Source organism: Mus caroli, unplaced genomic scaffold (assembly GCF_978045245.1).
Source record: "Mus caroli unplaced genomic scaffold, Mus_caroli_1 scaffold_13, whole genome shotgun sequence".
Lineage (NCBI taxonomy): Eukaryota > Metazoa > Chordata > Mammalia > Rodentia > Muridae > Mus > Mus caroli.
In genome coordinates, this window is record NW_028227268.1 from 117,312,914 (window position 1) to 117,331,709 (window position 18,796).

At 47.9% G+C, this 18,796-nt stretch overlaps 1 protein-coding gene across 1 annotated transcript in view; it reads left to right on the forward strand.

Moving 5' to 3' along the window:
- Nudcd3 (NudC domain containing 3) overlaps nt 1-12,783 on the forward strand; it is an 88,212-nt gene extending 75,429 nt beyond the window's left edge. Inside the window, exons 5-6 of the mRNA XM_021176702.3 lie at nt 5,348-5,536; nt 10,375-12,783. Of these exons, the coding sequence (XP_021032361.1) occupies nt 5,348-5,536; nt 10,375-10,485 (300 nt within the window). The 3' untranslated portion in view covers nt 10,486-12,783. The remainder of the gene's footprint in view (nt 1-5,347; nt 5,537-10,374) is intronic.
- The last annotated feature ends 6,013 nt before the right edge of the window (nt 12,784-18,796 follow it).

The following is an 18,796-nucleotide window of genomic DNA, read 5'->3' on the forward strand; positions in this document are numbered from 1 at the left end:
GAAGCAGGCCAGGCTGCTACTTGAGAAGACTTGCTTAGTCTTAGAAAGTAAGTCAGGGTACAGGGCCAACACAGTGGTCCTTACTCTTAAATGATTCAGAAAAGGCATTCTTTATTATGTTTTATGCAAACACATACAGAGTAGGACAGTTGCTAAATGCCAGTGTGGCTCTCTGTACTTTCAGCAATGTGTAAATTTGAAGTTTTTTGCAAATAAGAAATGAGTAGTTTTACAAACATACAAGGAAACTCAGCATCATTAGGGAAATAAAGTCAAAATTACAGTGAGATGCCTTGTATACCTGTGAGAGTGGCTGCATACAAGAAGCCCACAGTGCTCAATTTGGAGGAGCTGTGGGACCCTGAACTCCTCACTGCTGCTATGAACACCAGGTGGTGGGCATAGCCAGTGTGCCCACATTGCAGCCCTAATGACCTGCTCTGTGCTCCCAAGAGGAGGAAACGCACACGTCCTTACAACAGCTTCCTACCCAACCACCAAACCCTAGGAACACCTACACAGCCATGGACAGATAGTGATCACCTACGTCATGGGATAGTCTTGCCAAGCATCATAGCCCACAGGATCCAGAAAGGAAGTGTGTGTACCAAGCCCACAAGCTGTGGAGTTCAGAGGAAGACTTCCTGGACCTGGACAAGCTGGATGGCAAGATGAGCAATGCAGAATGAAGTGGAGGGAAGGCCTGGGTGTGGGTGGGTTGTAGTGGAGGCTGGAGGAGACTAAATTGCAACAGGGTGAGTTCTACTGTGTGCAAACTACACCTCCTCAAGTCTGACTTGTTACAAAGTAACAAAATGTTAAAACAAAAACAGCTAATTTAAGCAAACCACAGGACTACTTTTGCCAGGGTGTGGCCTTTAGCCAGGAACCCTTGAAATCTCTTCCACGAGCAGTTTTCCTCTGTTCTCATACAACTCAGATTCTGGCTCCAGTATCAAGAATACCCTACCCTACCCTCGGAGACATGAGTGTATTCTAACCACTTTAAGTAGTTTATTTGGAAGATTAAGTGCCCAAAGTGCCTTACCTGAGGTCCCTAGGGGTATCACTCCAAGGAAGTCAGTGATGCTCAGAAGAACGTGTCAGCTAAGACTTCTGGGACGTGAAGGGATTTAAAAAGTCAAGGCTGGGTCCTGGCTGTGAGGGTAAGGAGCCAGACAGCACAGCACAGCACATGAAATACTTCAAGGAAGCTTTTTGGCAAACAAAGGAGGCCAGGCCAAGGAAGGGTGAGGACAATCATCACACATCACTAACAATTTCTGACTGCCCACTCACAATAGTCACAGAAGCTTTGGAAATGACATCTGGGGGTTTCCAAGAACCTTTGGTATGGCCTGCTGCCCCAGATTCAAGAGCATCCTGAACCTTAGGGGAGAGGTCACTGAGAAAAATACTGAACCATGTATACTTGTGTATAGCCAGGCAAAAGAATAACAAGCTATGGCACCCTTGAAAATGGCTATGACAAAAACAAAACAACAACAAAACTAAATATCCATGAGGGGGTAGAGGGCTGGATCCTTTCCTTGTGCAGTACCAGGATGTGGAGGGAGTCCAGCTCCAGTGGGAAACGATTTGGTGGTTTCTTGAGACCTGAAGTACCATGTGAGCCAGCAATTCCATTCCTAGGTAAATACCAAAGGAACGGAAAACAGAAACCCATGCAGATAGCAGCATTATTCACATAGTCAAAAGGGGGAGAATGGATAATAGGCTGTGGTTAATTCATCCAGTGGAATGCTCCTCAGCATGGAGAGGAATGAAGTTCTGATATGTGCCACAACACTGATGACCTTCAAAAACCTTATAATAAGTGAAAGGAGCCAACATAGAGCAATGTAAGGTTTCATTTGTGTGAAATCCAATGAGACAAAAGCATCAGTAATTGTGCGGAGGTGTCAGGGAAGACACTTAGGAGATTTTATTATGGTAAGATGAAGAGTAACTACATCTGGCTATAGGGCTTCTTTTTGGAGTGATGTTTCAGGATACAGATGTGGTGGTTGGTTGCATACCATCATGGGTGTACCAATTGCCATTGAACTGTTGACTTTTGAAAAAAAAAGTGTTATGTAATTTCACAATAAAAAATTGTTTTAAAAATAAGGTGGTTGACATCTTTTACCAGCATAAACGAGTGATGCATGTTGGTGTTACTTGGTGATATGATATGGGTGAACCCATGCTATCTGTACATCAGCCTTCAACTGCTCGTATCATCCAGTTAGATAGCTGACATGCACACCTGACTGAGGAATGTGTGTGTTTTAATTATAGATACTTTAAAAGCTGGCTGTTGTGGTGGTGCATCCTTTTAATCCTAGTTCTCAGGGACAGGATAATCATGAAACTATGAATTCAAGGCCAGCCTTAAGCAGGTCTCAAAAAGGGATGTGGGGTGGGGACTGAGGGGCTTGAGAGATGGTGTAGTGGGCAAGACACTTGCTGCATAAGCATGATGACCGCACCCGTGCTGTAGGGGTTGGTTGGTTTTAGCAAACAATGGCCAAAACCAGGTGTGGCTGCTTATGTCTTAAATGTGGAGTGGGGCCAGATCCCAGGAGCTCACTGGCCAGCTAGGGTCGCTTTATAGGGTGGCGAGCAATAGAGGAGAATACCCAACGTCCTCCTCTGTTGTCTTTATACGCAGGGGTGGACACACTTGTACTGTGTGCGTGCACCACACGCACATACAAAGAGCCTGAAGTATAGTGCATAGTGTATTACTTCTCTGGTATGCACACTGCCCTTAGTTTGATCCTTACTGCTTCAGTAACTTTGAGACTTTTTTTTTTTTTTTTGGAAGAATTTGAGCATGTTCCTGTGAATGGAAGTTCTGTGAAAATAAATATAGATAAAATATTTCTAATGATAAAAAGTGATTGGATTCATCATGAATTTTGCTAGATTTGCTAAGTGCACAGGTGGACCTGGAAGAGGATGAACCCTACCCCATCTTCCCACTGTAGACCTGGAAGTGAATCTTTCCCTTACATCTGGCAGGTGGCTGTAACCCACTCTCTCCTGTGGGGCATTGTCCTGCGTTCCATTTTTTATCATGTCTGTGGAGCTATGGGGTTGAGCATCTGTGTAGACTTAGTGGTAATTTTGAGTCTGGTCCTTGTGGTGTACAAAGGTCCACTAGGAATAGCTGATCTACAGACAGTGTTGGGTCTTTCCCTGTAGTGCTGTTGGTGGGCCTGAAGCTGAAGGAGAATCTACCTCCCACAGCCCTGACTTAGAGGATTTGTCTTTATCTTAAATAGTCATGACAATGTGTATGTTACAGAGCCTTGTTTGGGGGAGGGAGTATTCTAATAGTTAACTACTGTAGATCTCAGTAATGATCATTATTGATAAAGATAAAAGGCTCTCTTCTTTCCAGCAGCTTAACAGTTATTCTGTAAGCACCTCAGAATGTCTCCTGAAATAGAGAAAGCCTATTTCCTACTTGAAGGTTCTTTCTTGGTAAAGACAGGGCCAAATTCTTAGCATAAGGGTTTCTGTGGCTTATTTGGGGTCTCCACCTCATAAACTGAACATCATTTTAGGGCCTGTGGATTAGAATATGTAGAATCGCTTTGTTTTAAGTTTATAGTTTATAAGTGGGGACAAAACAGCATAAGTCATTTACTGATTTACTGGTGAAGGTGCTACCATAGGCAGGTGCTTTTGCCTATTTAAAAAAAAAAAATGTGTAGCCCCTCCCCCCATTATTTTATGTGTATGGGTGTTTTGCCTGCAAACAATATGCGTTCAATGCTCAGAGAGGCCAGAAGAGGATATTAGTCCCATGGGACTGGACTTACTGACAGTTGGACACCACCATTTGGGTGCTGAGAATCAAATCCAGGTCCGCCGGAAAAGCAGCCAGTGAATCGGTGCATCATCCCTTTGGCCCTCTTCCCTATGTTCATTCCCTTGTACTTTTGGCATAAGAAGTAGAAGTTACAAGGTGGGGGCTGGAGAGATGGCTCAGTGGTTAAGAGTGCTGACTGCTCTTCCAGAGGTCTTGAGTTCAATTCCCAGCAACCACATGGTGGCTCACAACCATCTGTAATGGGATCTGATGCCCTCTTCTGGTGTGTCTGAAGACAGCTACAGTATACTTATATAAATAAAATAAATAAAAATTCTAAAAAAGACGTGACAAGGTACTGATGTCATATCACAATTACAAGTTTTTCTGTTGTTTTTTCCATTTCTGGAAGCCTCCACTGAGTGTTCTTTACCACCAGCTTAACCTCTTAGATGCTTGTACTCCAGGGGACTGACTCCAGGGTTCTCCAGGTCAGGCACAGAAGCCCTTAACACCATCTGAGCACTGTATGGTTTAGCCCATCACAGTCACCTTACAGGATGGGCAAACAACAACAAACTTGGTCTACTCAGATAAAAGTTTACGGATGAGTCGTCCAGCCAGGGACCACAAAGACTACTGCCAGCGCTTCTAGTTTCTTTTGTGTGCCCATTTGACCAGAAGCTTTGGGAAATGACGTGTCCTATATGGTGTCCTGTGACAAAAGCGCCCGTGCCGTTGAATACAAGATGCTGCTGATGGTCTCTGTTCCTCTCCTGCTGAAATTCCACTTGGCTTCTAAGTTTCTGTGGTCATAAGCTTCACAGATTCCAATACCAAGGGCACTGCACGGTGTTGGGTAGATGCTGCTTGACTTGACCGCACTGATCTTAGACTCTCCTGCAGCTTTGGTCAACTCCTCTTGGACACCTCTCTGAACCATTGATGTCTAGGACTGGGGCTGGAGGGTTACTGCAGGTGCCAAGGGGGAAGTGGGGACAGGCCTTGTCATGGGAGGGATCCTTGAAGATTGTCATGTATTAGGCTGCACGCTTCATCTCAGAGGTCCCATCTCCCAGAAAGGCAGCAGGAGACTAAGTGTGGCTCTTGGAAGGGAGGAACATGGTTGAGCTGGGCAGAGACAAGGCCTCACCAAGCAGGACTGTAGCAGCATGGGAAGGCCCAGGGCCAGGTTTTAGAAAACAGTGTCTGCCTAGGAAGTGCAGACACATGTGGTAGACGGATTCTCACTCTGAGGATTCAGGTCTCTTAAGTGCCTTCAACATGACCTCTGGCTCGGAGGGTCCCGCGTGTGACCTCAGCTATCTACTCATTCAGCCACCTTCCCTTTGTGCAGGTTCTAAGCTCAGCCTGGAATATCTGCCCCTCACACATTTTGCTGTGTCCCTAGCACAGTATGCTTGTCCTCTGCTAGGCTCTGTCCACAGTGCTCAATATTCTTTCCCCAGAGGCTTGGGCTGTCTCCTGCCATACTTGATACAGGTTTTCTCTCTGTTGTCCCAGGTGAATCTGAGCAAGGTTGGCGAGTACTGGTGGAGTGCCATCCTGGAGGGGGAAGAGCCCATCGACATTGACAAGATCAACAAGGAGCGCTCCATGGCTACTGTGGATGAGGAGGAGCAGGCAGTCCTGGACAGACTCACCTTTGACTACCACCAGAAACTGCAGGGCAAGCCCCAGAGCCATGAGCTGGTATGAGCACCACAGCCCTCCTTGTACCCTCAGCAGGCGGTGGGTCACGCTGGTGGGGAAGGGGGCATGGGAATAGGGTAGTCCTGGCTTGGCCCTCGGCCTCTGCTTTAGTTCTGCAGTGTCCTGCTTAGCTAGGGAAGCCCAATTGCTTATGTCACCTAGTCCTTACCTGAGGACAGATAAACATTGCTATTCAGCCATATCTCATACCTGAGCTGCATGGCAAGGCCTTGAGGGTGTCTCTTTATTTGCCCTGAACACACCATAGCTTAGAATCGTTGGGTGTTGATGACTCCTTATGCCTTATCTCCAGGCAACTTCCTGGAGCCCTGAGAGCCCCATTGGTAGAAGAAGGGAGGGCTAGGCTTCAGGGCCAGCTTAGGTTCTGACTCCAAAAGCTAATGCACAGCAAATAGTAGGTGAGTGAAGTGGAGTTCTGGGGCTGTAACAAGGGAATGCCAGCAGCTTCTGGGAGAGCAGAAGGCTATGCCTGACCTGTAGAGTGCCCCGGGACAGGCTGCTGGTGGCAAAGGATGATTGCTTAGATAAACACATTTGTTCTTCCTCTTAATAACCCTGAGAGTAGCTACTTAGGGAAGAAAAGGCTGTTGCTTTGGGTTCTCATCACTGTGAAATGCCCAACCAAACAGCACATGAGCTCATGTGCATGTAGTCCAAGCATGGCTCAGAGAAGGATTGGCAACTGGGTATAGGCTATCTACAGAAAGGCAGCCCCTAGGGCTCCAGAGAAGTTAATATGTGTTCCCTGTTGTCTCTGAAGGAGCTTTTCTTTGTGGTTTGTTTGGATTGTCCTGTCTTTCCCTTCAGAGTGGCATTATACCTTGGGGCAGGGGTCTTTAGTATGCTCTGTTGTTGCACTGGCCACTGTAGTCTATTTTCATGGACACGCCTTTAGAAGCAGTGCTGGTGTCCTTACCTCTTCCCCCAGGCCATACGAGCACATGTCTTGAGCATGAGCTGTGATGGGCAGGGTAGGTTAACTGGTTGTAGGCTCTGCACAACAGTTCTGGTTAGAGTGTCTGTTTCAAAATGAAGAGACTGAGGTTTTTAATTTTCCCCATAGCAGCTCTAGCAGAGGGCTGGGGTTTCCTGCTCTGTCCTGACCCTGTGTGTGGTGAAGAGAAGGTCGTCTGTGAGGGGAAGGCCCATGTAATACAGAGGTCCTTAGGCAGAAACTTGGAACTTTGGAACCTCACCTTAGCAGAGGTAGCCAGACCTGCTTGGTCACAGTGTAATACAGTCACACAAGGTCTATCTGTGGCACTTTGCCTCGGGGTGGGGCCTTATGGATCGGCTCACTCCTGTGCCTAGGATCAGGACTTTGCCCACAGAAGGACTTAGATGTATTTAGCAGGTGACTGCCAGGGAAAGAGCCTGCCTTGACCAGAGAAGTGAACGCAGATGAGGAGGAGCTACCAAGTACCACTGAGAAATTTGTGCCACAGAATGGAGAGACCAAGGATAAGTGTGGCTCTTCATACCTTCCCCAGATGCTGTGACTGAGTCTTTGTTGTAGAGAAACACTGAAATAGATACTGACTGTGGCTTGAATTGCCTTTGTGCATTTGCCAGACCTCAGTGAAGTCTTGTGCAGATTTGAATTAGGAGATGTAAGAGAAGCTAGGAGGTCCTCTAGCTTTCTGCACCTGTGAGTCTCCAGGTCTCTGGGATTGCATCCCTTGCAGAACACTTGTCAAAACAACCTCAGTGCCACTTGCCTGGGAGTTGCAGCAGTGCAGGATTTGCATGATAGGTCAGGCTCTGTGTACCCTGTCTCCCTTGCCCCTCCCAGGCTCTTGTTTTTTGTGCAGCCCTCCTTTTTTCCTTCGGTGCTGATGCCCTCTGGCATGGCTTAGTGTCACCTTCCTCTAGGACAGATGGAAAACAGTCTGCATCAGTGAGAGCAAGCACACAGCTATCTTTAAGGAATTAAGAGGCTAGCCTCTTTAATGTGACCTTATTCAAAGAACAGTTCAGCCTTGTTTTACAGTCTCAATAATGGTCCTCTGCAGGAACTGGCTGCTTTTTTCCCATCCTTATAAGTCTCAGATCACCTAGTTAGGACAACTGCTTCCCAGCCTACTGTCCCAGACTGGAAATAGGGTCGCATGCTTGTCTCCAGTAAACCAAGACAGCTCTTAGGAAGTTCCTCACTGCCAGTCTGAAACAGGATAGCAAAAGGATCAAATGATAACAGAGCTAACCCTCATATGTATGCACTGTGCACGGTACACTGAATACAGTATCTTGTGTGAGGGCTACTACTGGAAAGCTATCTCACTCCAAAGGCAAGGCTTTGGGGTGTCCTGTTTTTGCTTTCTATGAAGACTGCCCTCTTTGCCCACAAGACGTTGCAGAAGCCTGAGTGTGGAACAGAAGGTCCTCACAACTGTGCATAGAAGACTTGCCCAGGGCTGATGGACAGCTTCCACACAGCTCTTTATGATCCAACCCTGCGAAACTGAGGAGACTAGACAGCAACCCAGCTGAGACGGTCCTGCAGGACACCTTAAAGATGCTGGGGGCTAGTGGGGAGAGCTTCGTCTCCAGTCAAATGGATTTTGCTGTGGACTTGTCATGGATCTCGCAAGGGCCATTGAGGGATCGAGTGTACTTGCCCAGATGTGGTCCCGGCAAGGCCTTCAAGGAGCTAAGGCATGGGTGGAACCCAATGTGATTCCATCCCCAGAGCTGAACGAATCAGGATGGCCAAGGAAGCCTCTGGCTGTGGATAGTCGGGAGCATAGTTCAATTTTCACAAGTCCCACTATCCGCCTGGTATCTGTGCTGAAGTTTTCCTTCCATTCTAGGCTTGAAATGCCTTGGAGACACATCTTCAGTGTACAGGACCCTGGGGTTCCATGTAAAGTATCTTTAGCACTTTCTTTTATTGAGCAAAGAAACAGAAGTAGAAAGGTAGGTCCTGATACAGCAGGTTAGCTCATAATCAGTACTCACATACAGGGCTTTCATGGGTAGCTGAGGTCACTTCTCTAGGATTGCCACTCCTAACTAGCAGAAAGAGAATGGAAATGGGGCCAGGTTCCTCTGCCAGCCTCCATCTGCTGTGCACATTGGCAGTCACAGTTACCAACAGGCTCTGTATTGATGCCCATTTATGGTGTAAACTTGAAGTTTTCTAAATCTGCCAGAATTTTAAATTGTGCTTCTAATGCCACCAGTGCTTTGTATTTTAAAGCATTTTAATCTTGAAGTGGTAATATACCTCTTTTTTTTTTTTTCATTTTTTAATTCTTTAATTGCCATAAGGTCACTTCTTTCCAAAGTTAACCAATGGAACGAACACTCGTCATCTTTTCCCCAGTTAGGTGTGCATCTAGAAGTTATGTGGAAGCACACAGGTGTCATTGCTCTGTCTGTACTTTGATGTGTCTTTTTAGGATTCCTCCAGCCTGGTAGCACTTACCCCTTATAAGCAGTGACAGACATTGCGCAGATAGATGTCACTAAAACCTATGAGTGACTTTGGTGGCACGCAGGATGGCCTGATCTCTCTCTGCCTTGGCTCTGGAGAAAGGGCCACGCATTTATCTTGGCATCCTCAACTCCCTCAATTGTCCTTTTGATAGCGGGTCCCACACAGCCACTAGGTTCTTGTTCACCCTGCAGCTGGCTAAGGCTCAGCAGCCTCCTGCCTAGGTTATCTGGCTGGTCTCATCTTGTTTTCTTTTGAGACTATACAGCTTCACACTTCTCATGGGCAAAGATGGAGGCCTACTATGGACTAAGTATCTTTGATATGCTTGTTGCTACTTCACTTAGATTTAAAAACAAGCCAAGACTCAACAAGCCAGGAAGCTTGGATTTTAATAATCCATAGTTCTGAGAATCCAGTAACTTTGCTGACATTCAAAATTTTTCACTTTGCTTTCAATCTGTCATCTTCGTGATAAGGGCAGCAGTACCTGTCCTCTGTGCCTGTTCTGCAGGGCTGTCCGCAGCAGGTGCTCCACTGGGGAACAATCTCTAGCCATTCATCTTGTTAGTCTTTGGTTTCTTACGGTTGGAAGGAAGGAAGGAAGGAAGATCTCCTTCTCTTGGGTATGTCTATGGTAGCAACTGAGGAAGGTAGATGCTCAGAGGAAGGCTAGCCCATTAACACAGGCACAGCTGCTGTCACAGGGACACAGCCTAGAACCACACAACTCCAATCTGCCTCTGATTTTCAAGGACTAGACAGCTCAGTAGTGGCCATAGGCTGGGAGGAGCTAAGTCTACCAGCTCTTACTGTGTCCTAAAAGCAGTGAGGTGTTTCGGACTGGTCCACAGCTGGACATTTGGAGGTCTCTCCCTTCCTCTGTATCGTCATATCCTTGGTCAATCCCAGTATCGTCTGATGAATTTTTCAATGACAAGAACTTCCTTCCTTGGGGAAGAGGTGCTAGAACACCTCTACACACCTTAGTCATGTCCCTAAGGGGCTGGGGCACCACTGCTTCATATCTGAATCATCTCCCTGGGGATTACTGTAGACTCTGTGGGTTGTGTGGGACTTGGACAGACCTATTGGGAAAGGGACCAAAGATGAACTAAGATCAGTCAGGGTTCTACTAGAGATTGAAGCTGGAAAGCTAGAAATTCAGTCTTGAGAGAACAGTCTTGCAGAGGAATTGGCAGTCAGTGGGTGCCTCCCTTGGACACAAACTGGCCTGCAGTCCTCTGGCCAGTTGGCCTTAGCAGGCAAGTCCTCAAGCCCTGAGGAAGTAGGATGTCTCTGTGCCTGCAGGCAGTCTGTTCTAGGAGAAAGCATGCGATGCCTTGTGATCTCCTTTAATCTCTCTATTTTCTGTTTGTAGAAAGTCCATGAGATGCTGAAGAAGGGGTGGGATGCTGAAGGCTCTCCCTTCCGAGGCCAGCGATTCGACCCAGCCATGTTCAACATCTCCCCAGGGGCTGTGCAGTTTTAATGACCGGAAGTAAAGGAAACCCTCGCCGTTGGGGAGATGGAGACGTTGTCCTCCTCACTCCCTGCATGCCAGGGACTCACTCCTCCTGATTAGTCCTAGCCATTTTTTTCTTTCATGATGAATCAGGCCTTCCATGCTGACCTTCTACCTTCAGACTATTCTAGAGAAGGTACAGGGCCAGCTGCTGCTTGGCAGTGTCTGTGGCCAACACTGAATGAAGGTGTTTGACATGCAGGAGGGACATGTCCCAGCCTACAGGTAGCACATGTTCTGTCTCCACAGCAACCAGGCACTGCAGGCAGCATTTGCTTTCTCCCCGTTCTCTCTGCTTGCTGTTGTTTTGACGCTATTCTGCTTGCTTGTCTTCTGATTGGGGATAAGGAGTGACTGGGCTCAGACAAAGCTAAGTTGAATTGTGTGGAGCCAGGCACCTGCATGAGGGCCAGCGGGGCATGGCTGTGGGACTGCTATGGGGTTCCCTCACTTGTTGACCTGTGTCTGCCTCTGTGTGTGTGTGCGCGTGCCTGCGTGCGCGCGCATGTGTTCCATCTTGCTCATTCCTTTGTGAATACACTTGACTTGCCTCAGTTTTATGGGTACAGCAGGAACTGGGGTCTGTTTGAGATGTTAGCAGAAAGTCTGAGGTTCTGGCCTCTCACCCAGGTGTGGCAAGGATTCTGTCTGCCCTCTGACTGCAGCTGCCTTGCTTTGATTCTTGTTGAAGTGAGCTGAGACTAGCCACCACTACTTTTTCCCCTCAAGACCTCCTCTTTGGGTGTGCTGCATTCAAGCCTGGGTACCTCCAAGAAGAGATCACAGCCTGTTGGTAGTTCATTGGCAGATCCGTGTCAACTACACTCCCTAAGGAGCTTTGACCCTGAAGCATGCCTCAGGAAGGAAAACGTATGCACTAGCTTGAAGGCAACTACAATTGAGTCCAAGAAAATGAAGATTTCTCTGTGCCGATCACTAGACTGCTTTTTGGAGCTCAGAGCCTGTGTGGCCTGGCCAGCTAGGGTGTGGAGACCTGCCCAGAGGACCAGGACCCTGGTGTCCCATCCCTTTACGGACTCTCTGTGCTGGTTGGTGCCTGGCATCTCCATTTGCCTGGTTCTCAGTAGTGTGGTGTGTGTGTGTGTGTGTGTGTGTGTGTGTGTGTGTGTGTGTGTTCACATCACAGCACTAATTTCTATACTCTGGTAACCAGCCATACAAAGTGCAAGAATTAAGACCCATTGGAGCCAAGGCAGCCTGTCCTCTGGAACTAGCCCTGCACCGAGTGCTGTGTCCACTTGCTTGGAAGGAGCCATTGGAAGAGCAGATTTTGGAACTTACTCAATTGTGTAGACAGGAGCTGGTTCATTGTAGGCATTTAAGGGATTTCTGGTTTACTTCCTAAACGTCCATACTGGGAGTTAATCTGTGGGCCTGAGTAGACCATGATGGTGGTCAAGGGACAGCAGTAGACCCCAAATACCCACTCCAGAGTCTGAACTTGTGATTGGACATTGGCCACCAAGTTGATGAAATCTCTCTAAAGAGGTCACCGTCCAGGAGCAGAATCTGTCATATTCACAAGATCCCCAGGACACTTTGCTATTTGTTCCTGAAGTTTTCCTCAAGGTCTAGGCTGTGCACATCCCTGTCCCATGGAAGCTGTCTCACCTAAAGAAGGAAGTCTGTGGTGTGTGTGCACCTGCAGTCTTCTCCCTCTCAGCCCTCATCCTGTGGGTAGTCTTGCAGAAGGAATGATGTCGTAGCGGAACCCTGCATCCTTTTATTTAAGACAATGCTTTACTCTGTGTTGACTCATCTTCATTACTGTAGCATGGTTTTAGTTTCTGTGTTGCATTTTTTTTCTTTGTCCCTGCCGTGTTTCAACAAACAAGCCTGTATAGAAAAAGCAGCCTGGGGGATATAGCACTGGTTGTAGGCCGTGGGGCAGGAAGCTGTGCTCTGTGACTGATCCCTGGGGCATGTTGTAGTGCATGGTGTGGTGGTGGCTTCTGTATCTACATGCCTCCATCACAGTGAGGCTCAGTCCCAGCCAGCCAAGTAGATAGTTCTTTGTCCTGAGGCACTGCCCTGGTTTGCCCCGCCACTGAAGTTGGCACATTGCCTGTTTTCTCTTTTTAGACACAACAGCCACAGTGTGGTCTCTAAGTCCCACCAGCTGAGGTCTGAGGAAAGCAGGGTGACTCTGTTCCCTTTGCCCAGAGACCCAAAGAGTGGGGTGTCCAGCCTGCAGAGTTGCTCTGGCTCCTCGGTATTGGTTTGCAATAAATCTGTATTTAAGCAGCTCTGGTTCTGTCTGTGACATTCACTATTAAGACACTTACATGAGTGGTCATTACCCTTGACTTCTAGCCGTGAGTCCTGTGTCCCTCTACAGAGTCAACACCAAAACTAAATGCTCTGGGTTGTTTCTCACCTGGCCTCGCACTGCTTTTAGAAATCCTATAAGCTATTAATTTTTTATTGTTACCATAAAGACCCATTCAAAATCCTGAACCACCCTGCTGGAGACCCCTTTTCTTGGGGTTACTATTGTCTTGATTAAACACCATGACCAAAAGTAACTTGGGGAGGAAAGGGTTTGTTTATCTGGCTTATACTTCTATGTTATAATCCGTCATTGAAGGAAGTTGGGGCATGAACTCAAGAAGGGCAAGAATCTAGAAGCAGGAGCTACTGAGACCATAGAGGCATGCTCACTTCTCCTGGTTTGCTCAGCCTGCTTTCTTACAGAACCTAAGACCAGCAGCCCAACACCCACATGGGCTGGGTATTCCCCTGTCAATCACTACTTAGGAAGATGCCTTACAGGCTTGTCTATGGCCAGATCTTATAGAAGCACTTTTCCAGGGTGAGATTCCCTGCTCTCAAGTGACTATGGATAGCTGTCCAGTTGACATAAAACTAGTTTTCACCCATTACCCCCCCACCCCACACACTGTTTATCAGGCTTCCAAGCCCTTAGAATGCAGGCTGTCCTCAGTACATAACCCTGCGTCTGTCTCAGAATCCACTTAGATCTCAGACTTCTTCCTGTGCTGTGCCCTATTCCAGAGAATCCATCACTGACCCTACTCATTCTCAGTAGGCAGGACCTGTGGGTTTGTTAGCCTCTCTCATGAAGCACTGGTATTGCCCATCTCATTCCTGGGACCAGAAATTACCTTATCCCCGCCCCCCCCCCAAAAAAAAAGTCTTCAGTGATAGGCCCTGAGAGTACAGGAGTGAGCACAGTCAAGCATTTTGTGTGGAAATGTGTCCAGGAGGCGTCAGCTGCTGTGCAGAGAACTCACTGGCCAGAACACTGTGCTTGGGGAACAGACCCTCACCCCACCTCAAATCTGCTCCTCTAGCGGGCCAGCTGGCAGGCAGCTCAGCCAGGAACTGGATGGCCTCCTTTTGTGAGTAGAACGCATGGAGTTAATGCAGAGGCTGGCTAGTTCTTGATAAGCTATCCTGTTGGGTTAGAGGGCCAGTGACCCTGGTACATACAAAGCTGGGTATTCTATAGAACGAGGACTGGCCATGGCCAGCTGGGGTTGAGCTCTGCTACCTGCCTGAAGGTCTAGAGAGTGAGATGTCTGAAAGAACCTCCCGCCTGGAACATCTACTGGATGTGGTCTGAAAGCCCTGGGTGCCTCCTCCCAGTCTTGCTTACCAGTTACTGTCTCAGGTGAGAGAAAAAAAAAATTCTTTTCAGATTGACCAATTAACTCAGGATGTTAAAATGCCTGCATTATTTGTTTTTGGTTTTGTAGGGTTTTGTTTGTTTGTTTGTTTGTTTGTTTGTTTGTTTGTTTGTTTGTTTTCAAGACAGGGTTCCAACCATGTAGCCCTGGTTGTCCTGGAACTTTTTCTGCAGACCATGCTGGCCTCAAACCCAGAGGTTGATTGGTCTATCTCTACCTCCTGAGTGATGGGACTAAAGGGGTGGACCATCACCAACCAGCCATTATTGGTTTAGTTTGGTTTAGCTCTGGCTGCCCTGAAAGTCACTCTGTACGCCAGGCAGAAAAAGAGATCGGACTGCCTCTGCCTTCTGAGTGCTGAGATTAAGGGCATATGCCACCATTGCCCGGCTTTTGGGTTTATTTCTTAAGATTCAAAATTGACCACTTTGTCTTCAAATTCAGAACAGAGTCCCAACATACTTGAACTCTCAGTGTTGGTTTTTCTGTCTATCCTCTGGTCAAGAGCCCAAGACCCACACTGCACATACAGAAGGCCTTGTGCAGCCTGCTGACTCCCTGCTGTTCCTGGGGTGAGGGAGCAGAGCCCTTCATGGGGCCAGCTCACCTTGTGGCTGTGGGGATGATCTGCAGAATGGGAGCAGTCATACCCCAGCCCAGGCTCTGGACGACATCACAAGGTCAGCCTCTGGATTTCTGGATGGACTTGTGCCTGGTAGGTTAGCATTTGCCAGTTGGTCAAGATTAAAGATGCCTGGAGGTAGGCCTGCCTCACTTCCTGCTGCATCTCCACACTAGGGTTTGCAAAGAGCTAGACAAGGCCTCACAGATTTCTTAGTACAACTCTTTGATGCTAGTTATAGGAGCAAGTATCTCTCCCCAAGGTGTATGGCCTATGGCTACCTCATCTGTCTCCAACCATCCAACCTAAGGCTGGCATAAGATAGCTTCTCCCTTTTGACAGCATTCACCTGAACCTACAACAACCCAGACATGGGTGCCTCAGTGGCTTCCCAACCCTTTGCTGAGAAGGGTCTGCCTCCTCATAGAGGTATTATATAAGGTCAGGGTAGGAAAGAGCTAGGGGAAGAAAGATTCAAACCCTCCCACAACAGGACCACCAAGGATGCCTGGCCACTTTGCTCTGGTAGCAGAGTAAGTACCTGGGCCACAGGGCCAGAAATGGATACCACACCGGCTTGCTTGCCTGCCTGCCACCATTTTGCTTTCTGTGTGTACCAGCCTTCTCCAGCATAGGCAAGAGTTAATCTCACCTCTGCAGAAATTCCCTGTACCTCAAGACTTTCCTACCCTTAACTCCAGGTGGCACCTGGTTTTTGAGACCCCCATCCCGCAAATCACATGTATCCCTTTACCCCTTAGGGCACACAGACTGGTGTGTGCTAGCCTCTGATCTTCCCAACACCTTTGAGAAGTTGGAAGCCAGGTCTGGCCTGTCTCCCTGGCTGGTTTTCCATGTGTGCTAGTGAGTGCTGGCTCATATGTCTGTAAACTCTAATGTTTTCAGAGGTCGCCTGCTCCATGGAGGCAAGATTCAGCTCATGCCCGTTAGTCCCTTGCTGCTTGTCTTCAGAGAGCTGTTTTCAGTTACAGAGACACCTTTGTCTTGTGACTGATGATGCTCCTTTCTGCCTGCCCAGAAGGTGTGAGTGTGCCCTAGAGTAGGTAGATTTCCCAGCCTGCTCCCTGTTGCCCTTTGCCAGTTCCCTAACTTGTGAGCCCTTCCGCCTTTCCTGGATCCCCTCAGTTAGGCCCCTAGTGGGGTCCAAACTACGAGGTCTGACTCTTCCATGGGTATCTGACATCAACCATGACAGCAAGACACTGTCCTGCCTGCATGTACACTCACAAACTGCAGAGATGGCCACAGCTGGTATCCCAAGTATCTGCTGCTGATTGTATCAGCGGGGTAGAAAGACAAGGCTGATTGTTTTCTTTGTTTGTTTGTTTGTTTTTGTTTTTCGAGACAGGGTTTCTCTCTATAGCTCTGGCTGTCCTGGAACTCACTCTGTAGACCAGGCTGGCCTCAAACTCAGAAATCCGCCTGCCTCTGCCTCCTGAGTGCTGGGATTAACGGCGTGAGCCACCACGCCTGGTGATTGTTTTCTTAAGTAGAAGGTTTGGAGGCAATTTCCAGTTTTAAGATGTTTCCCCTGGCCTGAGGAGCTAGATGGGTCAGTTGATAAAATGTTGCTGCACAAGTGTGAGGTTGAGTCCTGATTCACAGACTCACAGAAAAAGCTAGGTGAGATATGCAGTACATGCTGTGATTCCTGGGGAGCTAGAGACCTGGATCCCAAGAGCTTGCTGACCAACCACCCTCATCAAATAGACAAGCTCCGAGTTGAACAGGAAAGCCTTGTCATCAGAAAGGAAGGTGAAGAAAAAGAGGATAATACCTGCTAGTTAGGAAGTTGACACCAAGAAACATGTCTAATAAAACTCACTACACTCTCCAGGGTTAAGTCTGTGGACAAACTGCTTTCAATGAACTGGACCCTTCCCCTTCACCGGGTGGGCCCGCCTTCCCCTACACTCTCCACTCTAGTGACCACTGTGGGCCCTGGAACTCAGTCCCTTCTGAGGCCAGTCAGAGAAGCACTCTGTCCTTCAAAACTCATCCTGTGAGGTTGTGTTTAAGTGCAAGTGTGTGGGCCCTCGTTCAAAGGACCAAGAATTTAAAGTTTGATGCGGCAGCATTTTAGTCTGGCGACTACCCACAGGAGACTCTTCTACACGGGCCCCTCCTGCTGGTTACGGCTAACCTCTGCTCAGCCCTGATAGGGCTGGAGCTGCTTTTCCTGTCTTCCTGTTACAGCAGTCAGAAACTTAAGAACCCCCTTGTCTTTGCCCTGCAATGAAGACCAGAATTTCCATGATGCCATTTTTTAATTGTTTAAATAGGTAACTGCTTGTCCTTAGCTTCTTTCACCCTTGCCTCTGTGAGCCGGCTCTGTGGCCTCCCTCAGAGGAGGCTTTCTGAAGTGAATATTACTTTAATTATCTCCTGCAGGTCAGTGCTTTAGTTGGTCTGGCCTTTTCTCACTCTTTTTTTTTTTTTTTTTTTTTGGTTTTTTGAGACAGGGTTTCTCTGTATAGCCCTGGCTGTCCTGGAACTCACTTTGTAGACCAGGCTGGCCTCGAACTCAGAAATCTGCCTGCCTCTGCCTCCCGAGTGCTGGGATTAAAGGTGTGCACCACCACGCCAGGCTTCTCTCACTCTTGAAGGTGGAACTGTGGTAGAATCTCCTGCAGGTTCCTTACATCTTTATGGTCTCCTTCCCCCTTCCTTCCCCCTTCCCCCTCCCCTTCCCCTTCCCCCTTCTTTCTTCCTTCCCCTTCCCCCTTCCCCTCCCCCCTTCCCCCTCCCCCCTTTCGCCCTTCCTTTTGATTTTTAGTCTTGTGCTGGGTGAGGAGTTAAGAGTGCCGTGCATTACCACTTTGTGAGAAAATCCAGCAGGCTTTGCCATTCTTATTTGATGGTTTCTTGTACAAACTTCTAGTTGCATTTCATCTATTTTGTGCTTACACGCTGTGCACACAGCTAGTAAGGGCATTCTGACCTTACGCCTGTGTAAGTTATATACGCTCTAGAACTGACCAACCGGAAGCCCGCGTTGCCTTAGACAGTCCCTCCTCACACTCAAGCCTTGCTCTCTTCAGGTATGACTATTCTTGGGGAGTCACGTAAGTATCTTTAACTACTTTGTATATTTTATCTTCATTTCCTAACGACAACACAGAGACAGGTTAGAGCTCTTTCTATTCCTGGCCTTGTTTCCAAGGCCCAAGCCTGTTGTCCCTGTGTAGGGGGACTAAAACCTACAAGCTGGTGGCAGCTCCCATGCCCCCTGGCTTGCAAACAAGTACCTATCTTCTGCCTGTTGGGACTGCCTTTCTCATCACAGGCATTAAATGCTTAAGATACTCTAGATTTCTTGTTTTGTATCCAGCTTATGTAATGAAGTGCAAAACACCAGCATTTAGCCTGCCTGCACCCTGGCTGAACCTCTTGGCTCGGCCTGTTTAATGACAGTATACATAGGCCTGGTGGGGTAGATCTAAGAGAAGGCATAGGAGGAAGGATGGATGCACAGGGACCCGGTCCCCATATCCCACCTAGACCCCACCCTCTCAGGTCATCCAAGAGCCATCTAATACCCTAAGACACACTGTGAAACAGGCTAAGTGGGACCCCTACAGAGTGAGGAGGGATTCCTATCTGTACAGTGAGAATCAATAACCTTAGAAGAATCAGGTTCAAAATCTACTCATCCAGGAAGATGCTGCTAGAAATCTCAATGTGCTTGGACTAAAAGCCTCCCTGGTGTCAACTGGAAGGAACACAGTGTGGGAGTCAGCTCCACGGAGTCCTTCACTAGAGCCCTGACAAGCAGACAGGAAGACAGTAGAGCCCCAGTGGTTGCCTCTCCTGCTCTTTTGAGCCTGATGCTGGTTAACAGCTGAAAGAGCTTGTGACATGTAAGAGGGTCTAAAACTAGGTGAGAGGGAGGTAGGAAGAAGCCACAGCACAGGATGTTTAACTTGACCCTTTCCACCCTCCTGCTGGGAATGACAAACTTACA